At 41.3% G+C, this 24300-nt stretch overlaps 1 protein-coding gene across 1 annotated transcript in view; it reads right to left on the minus strand.

The window, feature by feature from the left end:
* spata5 (spermatogenesis associated 5) overlaps positions 1 to 24300 on the minus strand; it is a 112239-nt gene that overhangs the window by 60105 nt on the left and 27834 nt on the right. The window contains exons 12-15 of the mRNA XM_051421310.1: positions 23781 to 23990; positions 19984 to 20037; positions 19615 to 19694; positions 14808 to 14934 (exon numbers count right to left, since the gene is read on the minus strand). Coding sequence (XP_051277270.1) covers positions 14808 to 14934; positions 19615 to 19694; positions 19984 to 20037; positions 23781 to 23990 — 471 coding nt within the window. The remainder of the gene's footprint in view (positions 1 to 14807; positions 14935 to 19614; positions 19695 to 19983; positions 20038 to 23780; positions 23991 to 24300) is intronic.

Genomic DNA, 24300 nt, shown 5'->3' on the forward strand with positions numbered 1-24300 from the left:
ACACACACACACACACACACACACACACACACACACATTCCCTGTGTCATCCTCTCTCATGTTTACTGTTTCCACCAGCCAACAAACGCATTTCCTTGTTACTGGGGCAACTTGAAGACATTTACTCCTGCATAGAAATCACATTCTGCACACAGCAGTGAAGAGGCCAGGCCTGAACTGCAAGCAGTGTAAAAACTTAGACTGATGCATTACATCAAATTACTGAAATTACTGGAATGTAATGTGGGTATTGGAGTTTTTATTTCTTTTTAGTAAAACTTTACGAAAAGTATTAATAAGACAGTTTACTGTTAATTTCAACCTATCTTGCAGTTTAATACTTACTCATGCGTTTATACTTACTCTAAGTACTTCTCTGACAAGCACTTCTGCTGGGTGTCTATAACAAAGATAAGAGTCTGACAAGGTTTTTTAAAATACCATTAGGATAATTTTTTTTGTCTAGTTTACTAATTTGTTCACTAATGCCAATTAAAAGGATCTCAATTCAGTGTCAGGGGGTCTGTATTTATTGTAAATCTGGATTTGTTTCATTGTTTGGTTTTGTGCATGCGTCTCCCTGGAGCTAGAATAGACAAATACACAACCATGTGACTCCATTTCAGAAGAGCAAAACAACATAGCAAGCGTGTAGCTGGGCTCTATTAGGAGTTTGAGGGCGTAACATAATTCCATGCAACATTTAGCAGTGAAATAAGACACAGATCGCCGATGGATGTAAGTAGTGCCTGAATTATGAGGGGCAGAAAATAAGGGAGGCGGGGAAGGAGGAAAGATTGGGAACAACCGGATAAGTAATAAAGATGATAGAGATACGGGGTAGAAAGGAAAAGGAGGAGGGAGACGGTAAAGAAGAGACAGACAGAGTTGAGAGTTCCTCCATTCTGCTTTCCGTCTGTGACCAGTAGGTTTAATGCTCGAACGTCCCTCTCTCGCTCTCCCTGTCTGTTTACAATTACCGTGCCGCGAATGAATCTTCCACGAATGACCGCTCAACTGGCAGCCCTGACTAGTCAGGAACAAGGGAGCTATTAGTGGAGGAACTGAGGAAGGAAGGAAGAGGGGAAAGCCAAAGGGAAGGCAGTCCAGCTCAGAGGCCCAGGGAGGGAGAGGAGGGAGAGGAGGGAGCAAGGGAGGGAGGTGGGGAAAGCAGTGCGGAGGGATCAGTGGAGTTATACAGCAAAGAGAGAAGGGCATTAGAGAAGGACGGCTCAGCCACATCTCCCTGAGGCGATCTGCTCGACAGAAGCAAAGATCCCAGAGGAGGAGGAAGAGGAGGAGGACGAGGCAGTAGCATCCCCTCATCCCAGCCCCGTCCCCCCTCCCTCACAGCAAGAAGAGGAGATGAAAGAGATTAGTTCTGGGGTCTGGCCCGGAGGACAGTGGACGAGGCAACCTCTGAAATTCTTTCATTTCTCAGGCAACAGGATTTAGGATGGGACCTCCCCGTGGCCCTTTGACTCAAGAAATACATGAGAGCATTTTCTGGGTGTGACACCCCCCCCCCCATCCAACTCATCTCAAGGTTTTTTCGGGCATGAGAGCCCTTCTGGGGACTTCCTGACAGCCATAAATTACTCTGACTTCAGAGATGACATGCAGGGGAAAAAAAAGAAAAAAAGAAGTGCTGGTACCCTTTTCTGAAACACCGACGCACACACACACACACACACACGCACACACACACACACACACACACACACACACACACACACACACACACACACACACAGAGGTGCAATCCCAAACCTATGAAACAGCCGCCTTTCACACGGTCATTCATCACGCAGAGCCTGTGAAAGAGGAAATGAAGTGACACTGCGCCATCATCCTCTTTCCGATGCATCTGCCAAGTCCTAGCAGCAGGGCCGCAGGGCCTCAAAGACCTCAGACATGTTTCTGTCTCACTTTATTGTTGTATCTCTACCTGACCTGACCTCAGGGCTTGCGCTGTAACTATCATAAAAGGTTCTTCTTAAAATCATCTAACAATTCATTTCCCCGAACATTTTCAAAGGAGACGGGCGGTCCATTCAACTTTTAATGCTGCATTTTGGAAGGGCAGAAGCAAAGACGAAAGGGTAGTAGAGACACGAGCCAGAAGGAATTACCAGGATTGAATCCTGTGCCAGAAAGTGTTGGCATGCATTTCCAGGTTCCAATTTATCAGCCTAAATCAAAGTAAAGATGCAAGTCAAAGATTCTATTAGCCAAAATGACACGTTGCTTACATCTGAGGCACAGTTGACAGCTAAAGCTTAATCAGCACATATGGAGTGACTAATAATATGTTTAAAACTTCCTTGCAAAGAAAATTTACAAGAACAACAGTAATTCTGATAATTGGCTAAAAGACCTTTCAGTCACTTAACCCCCCCTTTCCAAGCGTAAGGGAGAACCTCCATGGAGGACAACAGCTCATTCTAAGGTAACACAAACACAACGATTCATATTTTCAGGTAATTACACAGTACTATTATATTTCATTTCTGCCAATAGATTCTCCTGAATGTTACACAATGGACCTTAAAATGTCAAACATTTGCTTGATGTGAGGATTTCCATTGCTTTATAAGTGTTAATGAAATATATTTCGCTTTTGGGCTGCTTGTCAAACAAAAGAAGCAATTTGAAGATATCTCCTTAGGTTCTGAGGAACATTCGAGGGGACTATTTTTATTTCACTCTTTTGTGACATTTTTAAGACTAAAGAAATAATTGGGATAGATTAGACAATGATCATAAGCTGCAACCATAATCCTAATGTTAATTATTTCTCTTAAAGACAAAAAAAAAAAAGCAGCTGAAGGCCTCATATATCCATAGGAATCTACTTAACCACATGCTTAACCAACACTGATATATACATACAGCTCCGGTACATGGAAACACAACTCCAACTCTGACAGCTAAATGGTCCCCCTCACAGAAGGGCCTGGTGGGATTGATTTCATTTCAGCTACAATGGGTAACTTAAATCTTGATGAAGATGACTGAAGCCGGCAGAGGATATACATTGGGATACCGTTACTCCCCCGGCCTGTCCAGTGCGCTGCAGCAAATAATAGCCCATTTGTTTAGCCATTCTCCAAACACGGCACTGGACCTTGTGAAAAAAAAAAAAGGAGCACAAACCTGCTTTTTATCACAGGAAAAAAAGGAGACACACTGTAGCTCCCTTTGAGACATTACCGTACTCCCTCCTTCTCCTCCAACTCCCATTTCAAATCCCCCCAAAACTTACACCTTATCCACTTGTAAGCAGCTCTTAATGTGGTGTTGGGATCCCCAGAGCAGAGAGCCGGGCTCAGGGAGCTTCAGCAGGGGATATTTGGAACATACAAAGGGGGTATTATTTGTTGCACCCCCTCCAGTTGGCCCCCTACCAGCTTCTATTCTGTCTGTAGGTCTGACTGTATCCTGATGGTGGCGAATGATGACTCTTTACTACTCCCTGGTTTTTACACAGACCAACATCAAGCAGGCTGTCTAATAACCTTTTAGGTGGCACATATATTTTCCTATTAATCAGTCAGTTAAACGTATCCCTAAATGTAATATCTGTGCTAAAAATGTGTTTCAAAGATTAAATCATATTGATTGAGCTACAAAAGCATTTTGTGTTCCTCATCGTCTCCGCTCTGTATTTTTCGCGTGTGTTTATGTGGAGGCATGTTGTTTCAGGAACTGGTGAGACATGAAATACAATCCAGGAATGCCTCACGATATTCCCACAACTCATGACGATTTCCACAACATTGATAAATAGAGCACAACGCGCTGGTCCGTGCACAGCTGTAAACATGGCAAAGTGAAAGAAGAATGATGCTGCGAGGTAGTTTTGAACCGTTCTGAGTATTTCGACCTAAAATTAAATTGATTCAGAACTGGAAAAGTTGGTTCCCAGCCGAAAGCAAAAAAGAGAAGGTTTTCCTTGGGAACCAAAGTGGGTGTGTCATATTCTACAGGTCGTTGGGTATTGAGCAACGCATCCAATTACATGGGCTCCACTCAAAACTGGTGTAAATGCAGGCTGGTTCGCTAGATAGCACCAAGGTTCCAAGAATCTTGAAAGGAACCAAATCAAGAACCACAGCTAATATGGTGGAAAAACACTAACTAACTAAAGAAAGGTCACAGTACCTACTTTTTAGGCTTTCCCAAACACAAGACAAGCCAGTATCATACACATGCCATTGTTTTTTTTTTTTATTCTTGTTCGCGGAAGTCAGTTGCTAGCACTTCCATCTTGGTGACATTACACACATTGTGAAAGACAGCAAGCTATGATTGGTCGGGACCAAATTGAAGTCTACCGTGTGAATTTTTGTCTCTATAATCTCCTTATCTGACACAGTGACCATCGGAACAGATACAAATATTGTGTAGTCTGAACCCGGCGTGAATACCAAACACGCTGTTGTTGCTTTGGAACAATGACGCATCTGCACCGAAACTGGAATAGACGGATTTATACAGTATGGACAGACTAGTAAGCGATTGATTGTATGGTAGCCACAATGTATGAGAGACAACTCTGCACTTGCATTGTGTTCATTAATGGTTTAACAATATGAATAAAATGTAATATCATGGAGAATGTTATTTTGTGTTCAAATATTTAGCAACAATACCCCCAGTCATTTAATATAACCACTACTCTACCATGTTAAAAGGATAAAGAGTGTACAGAAGAATCATTTGACAGAGAGACAGACAAAAGAAGACAAAAGAAATACAGAAAAAGTATAATAAAGACAGACACACTGAGACGTCAGAAGAGGAAAATATACTAGCTCTCCAGCAGGAGGGGGGTTAGGAGTAGCATTTATGAGAATAAACGAGATTTCCTGAACTGAGAGCATTCCAAGGGCGCCGGTGGTCTCGGCTTGCCAAGAGGCAAGACGACACATGCTGGAGATGTCTGCCAGGTAGCAGAGCACAAAGAGCCCTCATTTCCTCCCTATCCCTCCCTCGCTCCCTCCTCCCCAACACCCTCACCCCCTCCAACACACACACACACACACACACACACACACACACACACACACACACACACACACACACACACACACACACACACACACACACACACACACACACACACACACACACACACACACACCTCCCTCCACCATCCTCATGTCTTTCTCTCTCTAGCTCACCAAGACAGAGGAGTAGCTGACGGAAGTACAGAGTGTCTTCTGATTTATAAATGGCAAGTCTTCTACTTCTGATCACCTCAACAAAGAGACTCAAGAAATGGAACAAAGACTTAAAAAAAAAACATGCATTTACCTTGAGCATCCCCTAGAGTAACACAAAAAACACAAGCAGTTTCTTTCTATATTTTAAAATCGACTTTCTAAATGCACAATATGTGTCTGTTTTTGACTGTGCATAATGTACAGCACAAGAGGAATATTGTAGCAAACTCTTCTTTAACTTCACCAAGTTTAGCTGTACATGCTGTTACACTTTCTTCCACTGAGTTTAATCTTTTTGTGGCTAGATAACCAGAGTAAGTCTAGTCTTGCAGGGTTTTTTTCCCTGTGTTTGGTCGGATTGGAGGCTTTTTGTGGTGGTATTCTTGGATGCACACATGTGTAAGCTGATACTAATACAGCCCTTGAAGTTTGATACTTGCCTGGGGATCCTGCTCCCCCAATGCTCACAAATACACACACACACACGCACACACACACACACACACACACACACACACACACACACACACACACACACACAGACACACACACAGCTTCCCAGAGCTCATCCATCCCTAGGTGGTATCCTATTACTTGCTTGCAAAGACACCCACACACACACACACACACACAAACACACTTTTTGTTTTCTTTTGCCACTGTAGCTTCACTAAGCCACAAGCCAAAACTCTCACTCTGCCTTCTCATTACTGCATCTCAGAAACACAACCAGGCCAGGAAATACTTTGAATACTCTCAAAACAGGATGGTGAGAGAACAGTGTTTAAGCAAAGAGAATAATACCTATACTGCAGCCAGTGGTTGATATTGAGAACTCAACTCTGGATCGCAGTTAAAAAGAATACAGTATTTAACTAGAAAGAACCTAACAGCTACAGTGTGGATAATATCGACAGCTCAGCTCGGCTCAGCTTCAGCAGGACACCCTGTACTGTGGCAGCGGGGCCCTATTCAGAACTGTGCAGTCAGGAAAAAACAGTGAATAAGCTCTAATCCTTTAAGACAGCACCAATAGAGATTCCATCATGCTTGGCTCGTCACGAGAGGAGAGCAAAGCTTGGGAGATGATAACGTCAGTCCAACACAAAATAAAATATGGCCTGTTTTGACTGGCTGGCTTATAGTCGCTCTTTTAGCTAAGGGTTGTTTCCTGTTGAGTGGAGGTATGGCTCAGGTGGAGGTTTCTGCCAAAGAAAAGGCAAAACAAAAGGTATTCACGGAGCAAAACTCTGAGGATCCTCCGATGCCCTCTTGTGAGGCCGAATAACAAAGACTGAAATCTTTTGAGTGTTCACGGGAGGCTTTGTTCACTGAAGTCATAATGCAGAGTCTTTATGGAGGCTGGAATTAAAGAGGTATTCATATGAGCCAAAAGACACACAAACAAAAGCACAATCTACACTATATATACACATTTTGGTGTCAGATAGGGTCACCGCTAGTCAAATGACAGAAATTTAGATTTCTGCTGTTGTTTCCAGGGTCAGGAATAAACTTTTAAATCTAAATGAGTTCATCATTTAGGGAATTTATCAAGCATTTTTTAAAGTGTGAGGATTTGCTGCTTTTCTCCATCTGACATCTTTTTAAACCGAATGTACTGGGTTTCTGATTGTTGGTCGGATAAAAGAAGCAATTTCCAGCCATTTTCCACTATTTTCTGACATTTAATAGCTCCAAGGATTATTCAATGAGTATATTTGATGGATTAATCGACCTTGAATCATTAGTTGCAGACCTTAACACATTACAAAATGAATTTCAATTACAACACGGTGTATGAGAGTCAATGTACGATTTATAGCCTTCTCAATAGCCATGAGATGGGAAACCCCACCATTCTGGTTCACCAGGCAGGTGATAACAAAAGCATAAATCATTTGCAAAACACCATTGATTAAGATCTGGGACACCAGCATGCAAGCACACATGAATGGAAAGCAACGAACACGCACACAAGCACGGAGGCGCTGATGTGAGCTCTGAACGCAAGAGAGAGAGAGAGAGAGGGAGGGGGAAAAAAATCAAAGCTACACTTAGCTAATGCCTGAATATTTCTAAAGTGGCACACTAATTACAGTCTGGTGGAATTCGAATGTGATTACAATTAGCAACGTCCAGACAGGCTCGGAAAACACTGGCAGATGTTCAGGCTGCTCAAAACTGGCCTGATGTGGGGTATTTACTTTGCATGACTCCTGCTAAAGCCCAGTAGGCCACAGAAGGACTTTATGAATTAATGCATGCATGTATCAACATGGACCTACTTGTTAGGAAGGGCCAGATGCACTGCAGTCATGTGCGTGAAATTACAAAAGGCAGTAGGAGAAGGCCAGTTAATAGATATAAATGGATTTTGTAGGTCTTACATAAAAAAGAACCACTAACTCTGTAGTGACCATGAAATAGTCACATATTGCACAATTACAACGCCAGCTTGTGTTACTGGAAGTATGTGTTAGGACACAAGACCACAAGACCGTGAGGGCTCATAAAATATCTCACAAAGCGTCATGTTTCAGTGTCGTACATCATGCTGCAGAGCTACGTTTCAGTGAATGAGAATAGAATGGATAGAACAATGCAATTACTGCTAAATGTAGAGAGACAACATACAAATGTGGAACTGCTATAGAGCACAAGCTGTATCATAATCCAGTACGACAGAATGTTAAATAATACGACGCACTTACTTGGGACATAAGTCAGCTTTTCAGCCTTTTTTTATGTGGTAAAAATTTATGTGACATGTTTCTTGCTGTTGCCAGCCACAAAGAAACTTGGCTACATTGGACATTTAGTCATCACTTTTATCTAAATTCCTTATATTACTTAAAGTTCTTACTTTGTCCTCAGGGATAATTGAACCCCTAACTGCAAGGGTTTCTTACTTCATCCATTGAGCAACATATTGGCAGATTTGTATGTACTCTGGTAAGTTTTTAATCTGCAGAAATTGTCAGTATTGAACGTAACTGTCAACAACTGACCCAGGTCAAGTTTGGCACCATCTCCTGTTCAGAAGCCACACTACAGTACAGGGGGCTGATTTTCAGAAGGAGGAGTCTTGAACATGAACAGGGGAGACTGTTACAGGACATTTGGGAATAGAAAAGACATTGTGGACTGGACTTTAACAAGCTGCAATGTTGGAAGATAAGTCAACAAAACAAAACAAAAACTGAATGACAAATAAATGCAGCTGAAAGCTTTGTATTTTAAAAAATGATCTTTTTACATCCTTAAAACTATGTTGAGACACATTAAGGACCAATGTGTCACTCATCGTGTGCATTCTTTACAATTTGAACATCATATAATTAGAGCAAAGTTAACAGTATTCTCAGGAGGGAAATTATTACAACCATTTATTTGTTTTCATTATTCCAGTGTAGTAACACGCCTGAGGAGCTGTTAAGTGACTCAAACAGCATTCTGGCACAATTTCACCCACAACACAGTTAGTGAAATGGATAGGTAGGTAACAATGGGAATGAGGAAACTCGTAAGTGGTTGTGGAACTGTACATGTTATGATTCGTCTGTAGAATTATAGTTTAATAATGTTTATAAAATATAAATATTGAAAGCACTTCATCAGTAACTTAGAAGAATGCAATCTTGTGTTCTCAAGAGGATATTGATGTTAACTGTGAAGTTATCTGACAACCCGTTGGATGAGAAAAGGTTTTATAAGTTTTACCTTTACTTAACTAACAAAATGGTGGTTGAAAAGCTGAAAATAATACATTTTGCTAATTTGAGGTTAAAAGTGGATCCCTCAACCATCATCAGATTGGATGCTGTTTGCTCAGTTGTCATAGACCACTCCATCACCAGTAAGATGTGAAATGCTGTTGAAAGTTCCAGAAATTGGAGGTAGAATGCTAACATGTTCACAATGACAAGGAAAACTTACTAAGGTTAAGCAGGTATAATGCTAAATGGGTTCACCATTTTAGTTTAGTGTGTTAGCATGCTGAGATTTGCCAATTAGCTAATGGAATTCAAAAACTGCTATCCCTGAAATAAACTAGTGTGGCTATAAAGCTTTCTCTTGTTCAGTCAAACTTCTGAGAGGCAGTTTTTTAGCTTTTCTATCTTTAATATCATTGTAAACGAATACATCTGTACTGCCTGTCAGTCAAATAATGTCAAGCTGTCACCACACTGCTTGACATTTATTTTATGATTTGCCTGTTAGAGATATGGAGGTATATTTCCAAAGAGAAAACAAAAATCCAGAGAAAGCCCGGAGTCTCCTCCACTGACAGCTGTGAAATGCAGGCAATGTTAATTGTTCCTATGAGCATCAGGACATACATACTGTCCTTTCAACTCTAATTCTATTGCCTCTGTTTTGTTTTGGCCCCCTGATCTGATAAGAGCCCAGTTGGGAACTTCTGGTCCCAAACAAAGACCCATCTGCTAGTAATCTTCTCCACTGTAAGCACTCCTGCCTCCTGATAGCAAGCATGAAGCCCGGCGCACACATTAGGGTAAACAAATAGGCTATTCATTGAAACAACAAACCAACATTATCTTTCCTGAGGATAAGGTGACCAATGGATTGACAACAACGACAGAAAAAAAAATAGTATTTAGCGTGTAGTTTTAGATTAACTTCAACAGGTAGAAGGGACATCTTGCTTGTTTAAGTGTGTGTTTGTGTAAAGAATCAACTAGATGGACAGCTGCTTGACAAACACAGTGACAGGGGGTCTTCCTACTGAACGGGCTGGATAAATATTCCTGGTGGCGCTGATCAATCACCACAGCCTGGTCTCGACGGGTCAGAGGTGGGATTGGGTGATTGGCGCAATACAAAGGAAAGAGGAAGTGTAAGAAGTTTTTTAAAGGTGGAGGGGGAGGCAGGAGGTGCATGGGAGGGTGGGGGGTGGCGGGTGACATGTCATCATGCAGAGGAATGGACTAACCTACTTCTACTACTTCTGCACTTGTTGCATTAGTTTAAGCAATTAGATATACAGAAGCAGATGATGATGTGTGAGTTGAAGAGGGCGAAATGTGTGTCTGTGTTTGGCACATGAGCGGATCACACTAGTCAGTCCACAGTTGTGAATAATGTGCAGTGCATTTGTCACTGTTGCAATATAAAGGGCGAGAGGAAGCAGCGGGACTTTGTGCGCTTGTGTGAAAACTATCTATTTGTGTTCTTTTGTTATCCATTTGTTAGGATGTGATTCAGCTGCATTAGTCACATTATGTGCGCATGTTGTTGCATACCTGCTCCTGTTTGTCACTGATGTAATACAAAGGCCAGAGGAAGTTGGAGAACTTTGTGCGTGTGCAAAAAGGACAGGATGTCTTAGTTGTAAAAGTTAAGCTTCAGCATTATTACAACTTTGGGCCCTTTTAGTTGGTGTTTAAAAAGTACTGCAGAGTCTAAATCAGATGAGAAAAGAAAGACATTTTTCATGTAGAGCGAATACAAAGAAACTATGCCTATATACTGGTAGCAAATGTGTCAGCTGATACCAAACAATTCTAGTACAGAATAGCCAAATATGTGTTTTAGGTACCACCTGAGACCACTTACAAGTCTATGTTTCAACTGTCCTGCTTATATTTTTCTCCCTCTTATATCTATGCCCAGCCCTACGTTGCACTGTATTGCAGGTGTAAGAATTTCGATTTTTTTTTTGCTTATGGACTATGATAAACAGAATATTTGACATTTCATGTAAAGATTCACATTCTGGCTGAAATACTTCCTAAATATGACCTGAATACATACTCTGGGACTATTACTCAGTGATTATATCATTTATGCTTTAAAGAGTTTAACTTTATTTGGTATAACAAATAAAGCATCGTGACTTCGGAGCTACACAAGAAAGAAAGAACCTCGTTTTAACTTGAAAAGAAGCGGAAATCCACACTGTCTTGTGGCTTTGGTTGAAAGATGGACACCAGGCCTGCCTCCTTTCAAACTAAAGTAAACGCCACTTTCTCCCCTCTCTTCATCCCTCCCACTCTGTCCATCAAACAGCTGAGGCCCCCAGGAGCCTCCTCTGCAACACCAAGAGTCGACAATGACTTCATTGACACCCGAGAGTCCCATTAATCTTCATTTGTCCCATCATATCCTGCCATTGGTATGGAAATGGCCGCCCATCTCCGGTGTGAACTGACAGTCAGCATCGGTGGTGGCAAAGGCGGGTAGGGTGCTAAAACCGTAGGGGGTGGGGGGCGAACGTGGGGTTCCTATCTGTCCATTTGGCAGCTTCCTTTCCCAATGTATGTCATAGGTTCTTCATTCAAATGACTTGAACCTTCCTAAACAACCACACTCACTCACACTCAGTGGGGGGTGCGGGAAGGAGGAGGTAATCTGATTTCTCAGCTGCCCGGGAGGCCACTTCCTGAGAGTGAGGCCAGCTTGTGGAAGGACGCCTGGGGTTTCCCATCTGTTCACCCAGGGGCTTGACCCCCTACCTACTGTTATAAGAGTTTCTTTCTCTCCCTCTCTTTCTCTTTATGCATCTTTTGCCCTCTCAGACAGACACACACACATACACACACACACACACACACACACACACACACACAGACACACACGCACACACGCGCAAACACAGTCTGAGGCTTGTTTCTGGCCATGCTGCTAATGGAGTTTGAAATGAGACGGCAAACAGTTGCAGAGGCGGAGGAAGTTGCTGTCATTCCCCCACCACAGCGGTGGATCAATTCTCCACAAGTGGGCTAGAAATGAGGTGGGGGTGGAGTGTTTGGGGAGGGGGTTACCCAAAATTTCTATGCGGAAGATTTATCCAAAGAGTATCTCCAAGCACTGATAGATGCAGTGAGCAGTTACCAGCTTGCATAAAACGACTGCACATACGGCGACACTTGACACGCTTTTAAAATAGAAAGTAGTAGAAAAGAGGCTAAACATTAGGTTTGCTCGGAATAGCTGAAAGAGTAATGAAAGGGCAAATGTATGGTGATGCATAGATAAAAAATATGCAATGATTATCAAAAATTGTTCACCAATTAGCTCATAAACATGTGATGATTCTGGCTAGTGTATGGTGTGTAATGATTTGTACAGTCCGTGTATTCACATGCACTTAAAGTAAATGGATTACAATCCCTTTTTCTGCAGTAGTCTGATGTCTCCAACCTCATGTTAATAGGAAAACTGCTAAAACTGAAAGTTTGAGGTGAAAGATAAAATGAAAAAATCTATTTCACATTTACTTTAGAAAAAAGTTACACAGACGGTACTGGAAAGACAACTTTGTGGTGGTGAATAAAATTTTTTTATGACCGATAGCCATGACGGACAAATATATCACCAAGAGAAAAACAAGTTCTCAGAATTGCCCTTTAAGTAAAACTGTTTAGACAATTACTGAAAAAGCAATCACTCCCTAACATTAGATGTTGTTATTATTATTATTTTTTAAATGATGGATATGCTTTTTTAGAATGAAGTACTTCCTTTCAGCATCAGGGATATTAAAGTACATTTAAAGTAAGTTGAGGAGGAGACCCAAAGACAGAAAAACAGAAGAAAGACAGAGACAGATGGCAGCCTGAGCAGGAGCTTAAGAAGCACCGCGACATTCTCCTTTCCTGTGTCCTTTTTGACAAGGCACAGGCTCCGTCTTTGATCAGCACTCAGGAAATTTCATTAGGACGGAGATGGGTGGATAAGAGGCCAAAGAAAGCTTTTGTGGATGGGAAGAGGAAGAGAAGGAGATAAAAGGGTAGAAAATACAATATTGAGGGGGGAGGCAGATGAATAAAAAGACTGATAGTAGCATCTTAATTTTCTCAACTTGTCATGGAAGAGAATAAGAAAGAAAAGAGAGAGAAATGTTTTACCCCCACCTGTAGTGCATTTTAAATTGGCTGTATCAGAAGTGAAATTGTTCCTCTGCTGTAGCTGTTCATTGGCTTGAGCCTAAATTATGCTCACAACCTGTAGCTACAACCTGAAAGTTAGATGTGAAATGTTCATTAAATGAATCCGACACTGAATAACAGGTGTAGCCTTACTTTTAAACCATATTTTTCAAACGCTACTTTCTCCTAACACTGGATAGAGTCCCAGTGCAGAACTATTACATTAGATAAGCTTAAAACATTGAGGTTGTGAGGTTGTCCTGAATTTGATACGCTAAACACACCAGCTAAAAATGGGAATTTTACTAATGTAAAATAAATACACTGGTCTTTGAGAGAGGACTAAACAAGACGAAGAGTCTACATAGCCGTGCTAGCAACTCTGCAAACCGCAGTGTTTTGAGGCAAATGCTAACATCAGCAAGCTTACATGCTCACATTGACAATGCTAACATCCTAATGCTAAGCCAGAATAATGTCCACCACGTTCACCATCTTGGTTTAGCATGTTAGCATGCTTCCATTCGTCAATTAGCACTAAACACCAAGTTTATGCAAGTGAAGTGCGTAAACCAAAGTACTGAGTAAACTGAAAGTTTGATGATGGCACTGAAGAAAGTCAGGTGATCATCAAAGCTATTACTATTCATCCGGATCAAACCACAGAATAGTTGTTGAGACACAAAACCATCAAAGTCAACCTCATAGAGAAAAAGTTGGTGGATTACCAAAGTCATTAGGATGCCTGGAACGCATTAATGTCTGTACAAAATGTCCATTTTGTACAAAATTAGGTAGATGTTGAGACATTTCACTTGATAAGTGAAAACCTCGACCTGCTACTAATGCCAGATACAAAGCCAGAGGACCTAAGTTGTTAGGATTCATCCTCTGGGGATCATGAATGTCTGTGCAATATTTAAGGACAATCCATTCAATAGCTACTAAGATATTCCAGACAGAACTTAAGTGGTGGAGCGACGCCATGCCAGTAGCATGACTAAAAAGGACCAAAAAGAAATTAGACATTAAGACAACCCAGGTATTTTGCAAACTGTGAACGACATCCAAAATGAAAGCGACTACTGGAATCCAACCCAAGTTGAGAGGTTGTGAAGGCAGCAACAGAAAACAACAAAATGATTCCAGTCTCTGTAAGTTTAACCAAGCATGATGGACTTAACTGAACTCTCCGCCATATTTTACCTTTGCTGTTGTTCTAGATAAAAACATTACTTATCTATGGAGTCTGGTTTTCACATTATTTACCAAGTTATTTCCTTTTCGTTTTCAGTCATGACGAACAACCGTTTGATCTCTTGGAAGAAGACACAAAACTATTTGGTGCCAAATAAACTAAACCACATGAGCAAAAGCTCTCAGTAGACTAAACCACTCCAAACATGTTTAATACCAATACACTTGAAACCAAACAAATAAAAATACAAAAATGCTATCACATCATTCAACTGCACCAAAACAGAGCAGTGACAGCATCTGAAGAGAGAGTCGAAGAAGACAGACCGGAGCAGGCGACCTTTAACCTTATCAATCATGTACAACAGAGGAAGGGAGGCAAAGGAGGAGACAAGAGAGACAAACACACAACATCCTCTCAACATTATCAATCACGGACCAAAGAGGAGGAAGGAGAGATAACGACAGAGAGCCGGCGTCTGTTTACCTTATCGATCATGTCGGGCCGGTTGGTGGCGGCCAGCACAGTGACGTCTCGGAGCTGCTCGATGCCGTCCATCTCTGTCAGGAGCTGAGCCAGGACCCGATCACCTACACCGCCAGACCCTGAGGAGCTGAAGGGGTGGATGAGGACATAAGATAGATGAGTGGATGAACAACTGAATGGAAGAATGGATGATAGAGAGGGAAAGGGACGTTATGTAAATTAGGCAGAAACTGGGAGAGACGGATATTATTGATGGTGTGATGTGATGAATTACATATATGAATGGATTGCTGGGAGGACAGATGGCTTGTACTGTAAAGAAATGAAGGGAACAATGGTGGAAAGAAGAAATATGGATAGAAAAGAGACAAATGGAATAATGGAGGGAAAGAGAGAGAATGGAAATTAGTGGATAATGGATGGATGAGTGCATGGATGACACAAATATGTAACAGTATGCAACTTCCTGCTCTCCGGAGTCCAATACAACACAGGCCTCAAACTTTTCTCATTCATCACTGATATTTGCTGTGTTACGCAATGAGGAAAATCATCCAGTTCTTGAATACTTGCAGGGAACTTTTGAATAGTCTCACTGACACTCTGATAGCAGGTTCTTTCATTAGCGCAATTCTTCTTCTTAAAAAAAGAAAGGCTTTGGCAGCAAAAAGTGAGCTTTCCTGCCAATGACGTCCTACCGAACTGCAACTCAAAACAAGGCAGCAGAAAACACGTCATCCCTCTCAAATAAAGCAGCCCTACTTTAGACAAAGTTAACAAATATGTCACCTTGTTTGGACTTGTAAATGTACTGCTGGAGTTTATCCCACACCGGTTTCTATACTCTAAGATCAGTATTGTGTGTGCAATATATAATATTTAAAGTCAGAATTCTTTTCATTTAATCAAATCCCATTTTTAATAACTGGCACATCATTTGAACGCAACCCTCCTGAAGGTCTGCACAGTGCAGATCTTTATGGTAATGGCCCTTTAAGGCAATGACAGTGCATTTTAGCAATGCCCCTACTGGAGTACAAAGCATTGACTGGTGGCATATACATATACTGTTAGTTGAATGGGAGTTGGGATTTCAAATAAGCCGTGACAGCCCTGATAGATAGTGGATGGTACTGTTTTCACCTTGTGTTTGTGTGTGTTTGCCATTTGGCAACATGACATGGACATTTCCTCTCTATGCTGTAACTTCTACATTCTTATTCCCGGGACTCAAACTGTGTCTCCATGAATGCAATGTGATGTGGAAGACAGAAGCCAGTGCACACATGCGTATCATGCAATGCAGAATACAGCCCAGATTATTGAGATGTGCCTTCAGTGTGCCAGAGATTAGTAAAAGTACACGAGATGGAATGTTCCCTTTGGGCTAAATGGAACAATGCAAAATATCTACCAGCAATGTTACTCAAACAGAGGTAAACAGTGCATTTGATGGGGACTATCTTCAGCAGCAAATTAATATACATTTGGTGATCTAGTGAGTATCTGGGGCAGCAGGAAGGTGTATGTGGGATTGATTCCTCACAAACTACAGTGTATGTGCTCATGGTAATGCAGGAACACGTCACCAAGTGCAACAGTGTGGCTCATTGATGTGTTTTTAATAGTTTCTTTTGGACAACAATGGAGCGCTATGGCACAGAGGAAGAAGATATATCAGGCCTTGTCTGGCCCTTTAATACTTTAAATAGGATTTGTTGACAGTAAGAAAAATATAATTTTGAATATTACCAGCTTTATCCTTTAAGAAACTCATCAATGTGTAATTCTCTGTATTACAAGGTGGTTATTTTCCATAACGCAGTGCAGACAGCCACCCTTCTCAGCTCAAACACACACACAGTCTCTGTTGACAGGGCCAGCGGAAGTGCCAGACGTCATTAGCAGAGACAAGGCTGCAGAGGAGCACAAAGGAGCTCTGTCACTGAGATATGAAGGGGAAGGGGGAGAGAGAGAGAGAGAGAGAGAGAGAGAGAGAGAGAGAGAGAGAGAGAGAGAGAATTTGGGTGAAGGGAGATAGTGGGGAGAAAAGGAAAGAGGGAAGAGGATTAGGGAAAGGAGGACAGAGCAATGAATTGGAGAGAGAACGCGTATGAGAGAGAGAATATGAGGTGAAAAAATATGGGAGAGAGGAAGAATAAAGGTGGTGAGAGAAAGTGGGGTGAGGGAGAGTGAGCCATAGCGGGAGAGACAAAAGGAGAGAGGATGTCAGAAAAAGAAAAGAGAGGCACTATAGAGAGAGAATAGAAAAGTGGACAGAATGTGCTTTGGACTTCCACTGAAACATGTCACTCTCTCCTATTCATTGTCCTTTTCAAATCCAACAATCCGCCTTTCATTTCTCATAACTATCTACCGTTTTCTTTCCTAGGTTCTCTGTCAGGAATGCACTCACTGTATTTTCAATTCAGTCAATCCAACTTCTTTTTGTGTCTTTTCTCATCTGTTGCTCTCTGCCTCGATATAACATTCATTGTCTGTTTTGTCTCCCATAGTTTGCCTCTCTTCCTGTTTTCTTTCTGTCATTCCACCAGTTTGGACTCGTGGCAGGTAAGTTGACAGATTTACAGGTGCTTCTCATCTCCTGCCTCGAGACGGGGAAAAAAAAAACCCTCACACACACATACACTACACAGCAGAGGCTGTCTGCTTGTGTCAACAGTTTTGAATTCTTGCCGGCATGCGTGAGCCACTTCATTGATTAAACATGGCAGGAAGTGAAGACCAATAAATAACCTTTATAGATCAGCGCTAAGTGCATTTTTTAAAATGGCAAGTGGCCTTGAGGCGCGGGTCCAGCCCCACGTCCATCGCAGCCAGCTGACAAACTCTCACGCTGTAACTGCATTATTGGTGCAGCTGGGTGGAGAATCAGAGTGCATTCGCAAAATTGAACATCAAGATAAGGAGGGGGGAGCTCAATCATGCTGAAAAAAGCGGAGAGAACTTGTCAGTGGTAAAAAATGTATTGATGAAGACAAGTTGCAATAGAGTCATATCCTGCACACTGGAAATAAGTCAGTCAGGACTGCAATAAAACGTCAAAGTACAAGAACTGTGTTACAGGCTCCTTTGGAAAATGTGCTCTACAGCGCTGACTACTGAATAGCCTGGCTTATCTAGCTTGGTAGTTAGGAAGAGTTAAGTGAATGAGATATAAGGGTAGAAAATAGTATTAAAAATAATGATGGTGGACAAAAGGGGACGAGTAGTCTTTCCCAGTTAAAAATAAAACAAGACATTGAGACTAAGTATTGAAAAGCTGCAATTCAATGTGTTTCTTAAAATTAGCAATTTACTTCAAGAGCAGTTGTAAATGGTAAATGGATCGCACTTATATAGCGCCTTTCTAGTCTTATCACATTCACCCATTCACACACAGAAACTAAAGAGTCTAATCTATTTAATTTATTCACATACATTCAAATGGAACAGCATCAGGAGCAGTTTGGGGTTCAGTGTCTTGCTCAAGGACACTTCAACATGCAGCCAGAGGGGCCGGGATCACACCGCCAACCTTTTGATTAGAGGACAAACTGCTCTACCTCCTGAGCCACAGCTGCCCCAGTTGTTGTCTAAATTTAATTTGAAAAAATGATTCTATAAGCCACAGTCAGTGTGGTGCACTCATTAAAGAAAAACCTAAAACTATCCTTACCTTAGAATCAGTCACAATGACTACTCTAAAATAAGATAAACATAGTTTCTATTATTTCACTAAATATTATGAGAAAAAATGTACTTGTAACTTGTAAAAAATACTTTTTTGCACGTTAATAAACTGAATCGGCCTAACTTATAATCAGTACATCAATGTAACAAATGATTTGTTATGCCTCTGGTTGGTAACATACACTGGATATTGAGATTGAGTTACTGGGATTTACAAAATTGTTTTTCTTAGAGGAGTGACAAAATATTTCTGTTAAGAACTGTACTGAGAAAATGTAACGAATGGTTGTGATCCTAACAGGAAACGATGAGATGGAATGGTACAGAAAATGTTTTTGTTTAACATAAACTGTTATGATATGATTCTACATTTCATGATCAGAGGTACTGGTAAAATCACAGAGGTCAGAATATGTTACGCTGCAGACGCTGCATAGCATTTGAAGCATCTGACTGAGGGCCCACATGGAAAAGTTATAGAGACGGCCTGTTGGCCTTTCTGTGCTCCTTCCTACAACATTTAGTTTCATCGACTGGTTTACCAGGAAGCATGCTGCATATTTGGCCTTCCCCATCTGCCACGGACGGGCACAATGAAGTGTTTGTGCGCCTCCGGTTTGTGTCCTCTGTCCGCCCCCCGTCCTCTTTCCTTTAAGCCACAGATGTTCCCAGTGCCATCCCACTAAAGCGCCTCCGGACAAGACTGTGTTCTGTGTTCGCCGGTAGCGAAAGCCGCTAAAGTCTAAGAGGACACCATGGGAACTGAGTGGCTGGCTTTGATAGAGCATTCATGCAGACTTTTTGGGATGTTTGCTCCATCCGTTCATAAGTGAATCTTTGTGAGACAAGCTGAGACACAGGCGAGGGATGGTAAATTAAAGCAGACCGCAGCGATGACTGTGCATTTGTCATCGCCGGACAATGAATGACCACAGTGCTGAAAATAGTAAACAGTGGACAGTAGCAGCGGTCAACAGTGAACAATCACCCGAGGAACTTTAAGAGAGGAAGTGAAAATCCATCAAGAGGGCAGGAACTGTGCTTTTGACATTCATTTTAGCTGCCTTTTCTTCAATTTTTTCTCTTTCTATGGTGTTAATAAAAGCAGCCGTACCTTCCTCTTTCACTGGCGAGAGCATCAATCTCATCAAAGAAGACGATGGAGGGAGCGACGGCCCTCGCCTTCCGAAACACCTGCGAGCAGCGTTGGCAACAACCGAAGAGAGGAAAACAGGACCAGTGAATCATTCTCAGCACAAACATACACAGGAAAAACAGCACTCATTAATGTCATAAATTACATCTCAGGCCATCCGTCCATTACATCAACAACTAAAAATATCTACAGAAGCACAACACTTGAGTTTGGATGGGTTAAAGAATGTCAGCCTGCATAACTCTACAACAACATTACATTAGTGTCAACAAACCATTGTAAAACTTTCATTGTAATAATCAGGCGAGGGAAGTTAAATGTACGTACCTCTCTCACAGCTCTTTCAGACTCTCCAACGTACTTGCTCAGTAATTCTGGACCCTGAAAAAGCCAAGTTCAAACAGTATTTAAGTGGTCTATAATTTGACATACTGCATATGTACTGCATTATATTAACTAATAATCAAGCTGGAGTTGTATGTTTTGCTTCATTTCAAAAAGAAAGAAAAAAGCATGTTGAACTAACCAATCGAGACATTGACGTCTGAGGTTAAGTTCATAGCATCTGATTTCAAGTAGGGGTAAATAATTGCCACCATCATGGTTATGTTTTGTGAAGTATCACCTTGTGGCCCTGTGTGTGTCAACGGTTTAAACTGAAAGCTAATGTTTGGAAAAAGCTGCTGCTCTGTGGTGTCTTTTGGAGATTTAAAAGAGAAACACAGTGAAACATCGATAACGCAGCGTGAGAATGTCATGAAGGACAGCGGGGTGTGTGGGGGGTAATTGCACAGTGCTGTTTCACTGCTCACCATACGCTATGTGCCGGTTTATCTTTGTGTGTAACATCTGTGGTTCAGCTGGCAAATAAAGAGATTTCCCGTTGTGTGAACAGTACAGTATTGTGTTTGATACTACTGCCTGCCCTATCATTGTAGTACTACTAGTACTACCACTGCTGTACTAAGTCTAAACTTTGGCATATTCTCTCAGCCAAAATGTAAAGGTGTCAGACCAAAACGAAGCGCTACATTTAATTTAGATCAACAGTCTGTGCGAGTTAGACAGACAATTTTTTTGCAAAACCTTGATCACCGCTACTCAAATACACTGTGACATGTAATTGGCCAACAGTGTGAGTGATTTATTTTCAGTTTTGGCATTTGTTACCACTGGAAGACACAAAATCCTCCAGCTTAAAAAGAGCTCAACAAATTGACAGCAGTTAAAACATACAAGATATGCAGCTTTTACTACCATCACTTTTACTAAGACCATGATTTTTCTCTTCATTCGTTTTTTTACCCCCCCAAAACTGACAACATTTTTGACTATGGAAAAAACATGAGTGGAAAACAAATACTAGGGCCTTCTCTCATATTTTAGTATGGACAGCGCATTTTAAAGCCTAAAATTCAGATTATTGGAATTTAGACTTGTTATGACCCAGCGGACACCCTGACGCAGTATGTTTATTTTGTAAGATGCATTCTTGAGCATAAAGGATGAATTACTGTTTATTTGATTAAGAGGTAGAATTTATGAGCTTGGATCAAATCATTTTATGTGTTATAAGTGGGTTTATATGTTATCTGACAACACAGACAGAAAGCATATGTCAATAACAACAACTAAATAGTGAATTCAGATGTATTGAAACATGGACAAAGAGGAGGAAGAAGAAATAAAGCCATTTTCCAGTTGTTTAGGCATTTCAGAGTGGATGGGAAACCTTTCAGAGGCGTGATGAAGAGACTTACGCTGCATGCTGTTTTCATACACTAACTGTGTTTTTCAGATTTAGCCTACTCGCACTATTACCACCACTAACTACTACTACAAACTGAACCTCATATACCCTCTCTTCTCCCTCTCCTTCAGTCCTTTCCTCCCTCTTCTCTCCCTCGCTCACAAGCAGATAAACATCCACTCAGCCCTCACAAGAACTTCCTCCCCTGCAATCCACCCTTTCAACACCTCTGGGCTGACGGAGGAGACGACACTTAACTCCCAGCCCTTTTGTCTCCTGCAGTAAGTGTGGAGGTTGACTCATTAATCCCAGGTTCCTCTCTCTGTGGCAGAGCCAAGGGCTGGACATGGTGAGTTTAAAACCATTGACACTGTAGAGATACAAGCTGTGTGTGTGTGTGTGTGTGTGTGTGTGTGTGTGTGTGTGTGTGTGTGTGTGTGTGTGTGTGTGTTTGTGTGCACGTAGGCATCTGCGGATGTGAGTGTGTATGAGTCGCTGCAGTGGGAGGAAAATGAAATTGACAAGATGATAATAGGGCTTTTTCACACAGAGGAAACAGGCTGAGCCTTAAAGTATCCACATTTAAATGTGGATAACGTATCTATGTCAAAGCAACCGCTGCACTGGAAAAACCTGATACTGTTATTGCAGATGCTGGAGAGCGGCTTTCAGCACGAGGGACAGGATGTTTTTTTACCCTTTTCATGAAGCAGATACTCTTCCTGATCACTTGAGAAGTGCTGCACACAATTATAGTACAGCTCTTTTTTTATCACCTTTGTATCAAACACAAAACACAATCCAGCAACAATGACAATGTTTCCAACAGTAGAATGAAAGTGAAAACATTTTGTATGTCAGCTATTGTACATACCCATTCAAAAATAAAATGCTGCTTTGTTCAAAAGTTTTTTTCATATTGATTGTTGACCTCTGACTTGTCTTTGCAATCTTGTGGTTTTCTTTCATTTCTTTCACTTATTTATAATAATAATATATTTTATTTATAGAGCACTTTTCTAGGAACTCAAAGATACTTCACACAAAAGATGCAAACCCCATCATGCAGGATGTATCATGTAGCATTGAAGTAAACTGCTTTCTTTCCTGATACTAATAAAACAGTTTTTGCAGGATTATACTGCCAAATAAAACGAAACAAACAAACAAAAACAAGCTTGCCAATCACATCCGCATTTGCAGATGGCTTAATGACCCCCGGTGGAGAGATTCTGTCGAAGCTTTCCGTCACGCATGGCAACCGCTTCACAAATATCCACTGATCAAAAATTCAACAAGATGATCAATCAATCTCTGTCAACCAGGCCTCGACGGGCCGAGGGGAGCGCGACAATGGTGGTGGCAGGGAGGATGGGGTGATGAATGAGAGGGGACAAACACGGGGTCAAAGGTCAGACAAGGAAGCTTTCTGCAGAGGAAGTTGGGCCGTCAGACCGCCTCCAGGTCGCCAGGGAAACATCTCCAATACTACTTTGACACATGACACTGATATACTGTGTATGTGGAGGATGTCTTTTCTCTTTCACAGGTTGACCACTCATTATGGGGTACAATCCGAGGAACTTTATTTTAAGGCTGAATTTTGTGGAGAATTATGCACAAGACATCCTGAATATTTGCCTTTGATAGAATGATGCAGCTAGAAAAAAAACATGGAGGCTTGGGTTTGAATATTTAACTTGTGTAAATATCATAAAGTTTCAATGAAAAGTAGTATACTACATAAGATACTGTCAGGATACTATCACTTTTGGGGAAATAAAGGTGTTAGGGGTTAAAACTATTCAAACTACCAATTTGAAATACAAATGATACACAGTATTTTATCTTCTAGTGCCCTTTATATGGTGAGAATGTGCTTTAATCCCAAATCAGTTTCATTTCAGTGACTTTCCTTTGGTTATATTGTTGTTAGTAAAGCCTGGGGGAAATGGCAATGCAAATTGGACTAACTTTGTAAGGTTATAAGCCCTTGATTGTGAGATAAGATTGAATCAACAAATCATCAGTCATCAGGCTAATGACATCACTTACTATCACTAAACCTGCATTATAACAGAGCTGAAGTCTTGCCTTTTTTTGGGGGAGTATTTGGAGTGCCTTATTTTTCCCCTAACTGAGTCATACTGTATGCAGTGTTTTGGCAGATCACTCAACCAGAACATGATCTGAAGACACTCACCTGCAATGCATTATTTGTTCATATTTATGATTAAAAACAACAACCTTTTCCCCAGTACCTCCTTCAACTGGAACTCATCATACACTGCACACCAGATAAACAACGTATATTTAGGATAATAACAGATACCACTCAGAGAAAATGTATTATGGCTAATTGATGAAAACTCACTTTAATAGCCAGGAAGTTGAGCCCACTTTCATTAGCCAGGGCCTTGGCTATCATGGTCTTGGAGCAGCCTGGAGGCCCATAGAGCAGGACTCCTTTAGGTGGCTGGATCCCCATGCGGGTGAAGGCCTCGGGGTGCATCAGAGGCCACTCCACGGCCTGCTTGAGTTTCAGCTTCACCTCCTCCATCCCGCCAACATCTGACCAGCGGACCTGGAAGGAGGAGACGAGGTAAAACCAGGGAACACAGACATTTTTACTTACATTTACATTGCAGTGTTGTGGCAAGATACAAACTTCATGTAAAACTAAAATATATGAAATATGAAGTATCCTTGATCTTATTTATATTTTTCAAATATAGACAAATCAGTATCTGAAAAACCTCAGTATTCTACATAACCTAATGGTTACATGTATGCAGCATAAGGGTTTGTATCCAGTATTCTAGGGTTCTCTGTTCTTTAAGGCCAATTGAGTATGAGTCTGTTTAACTGAAGCTGCTGAACACACTGTTTTTGAG

This window comes from Dicentrarchus labrax, unplaced genomic scaffold (assembly GCF_905237075.1).
Source record: "Dicentrarchus labrax unplaced genomic scaffold, dlabrax2021, whole genome shotgun sequence".
Lineage (NCBI taxonomy): Eukaryota > Metazoa > Chordata > Actinopteri > Moronidae > Dicentrarchus > Dicentrarchus labrax.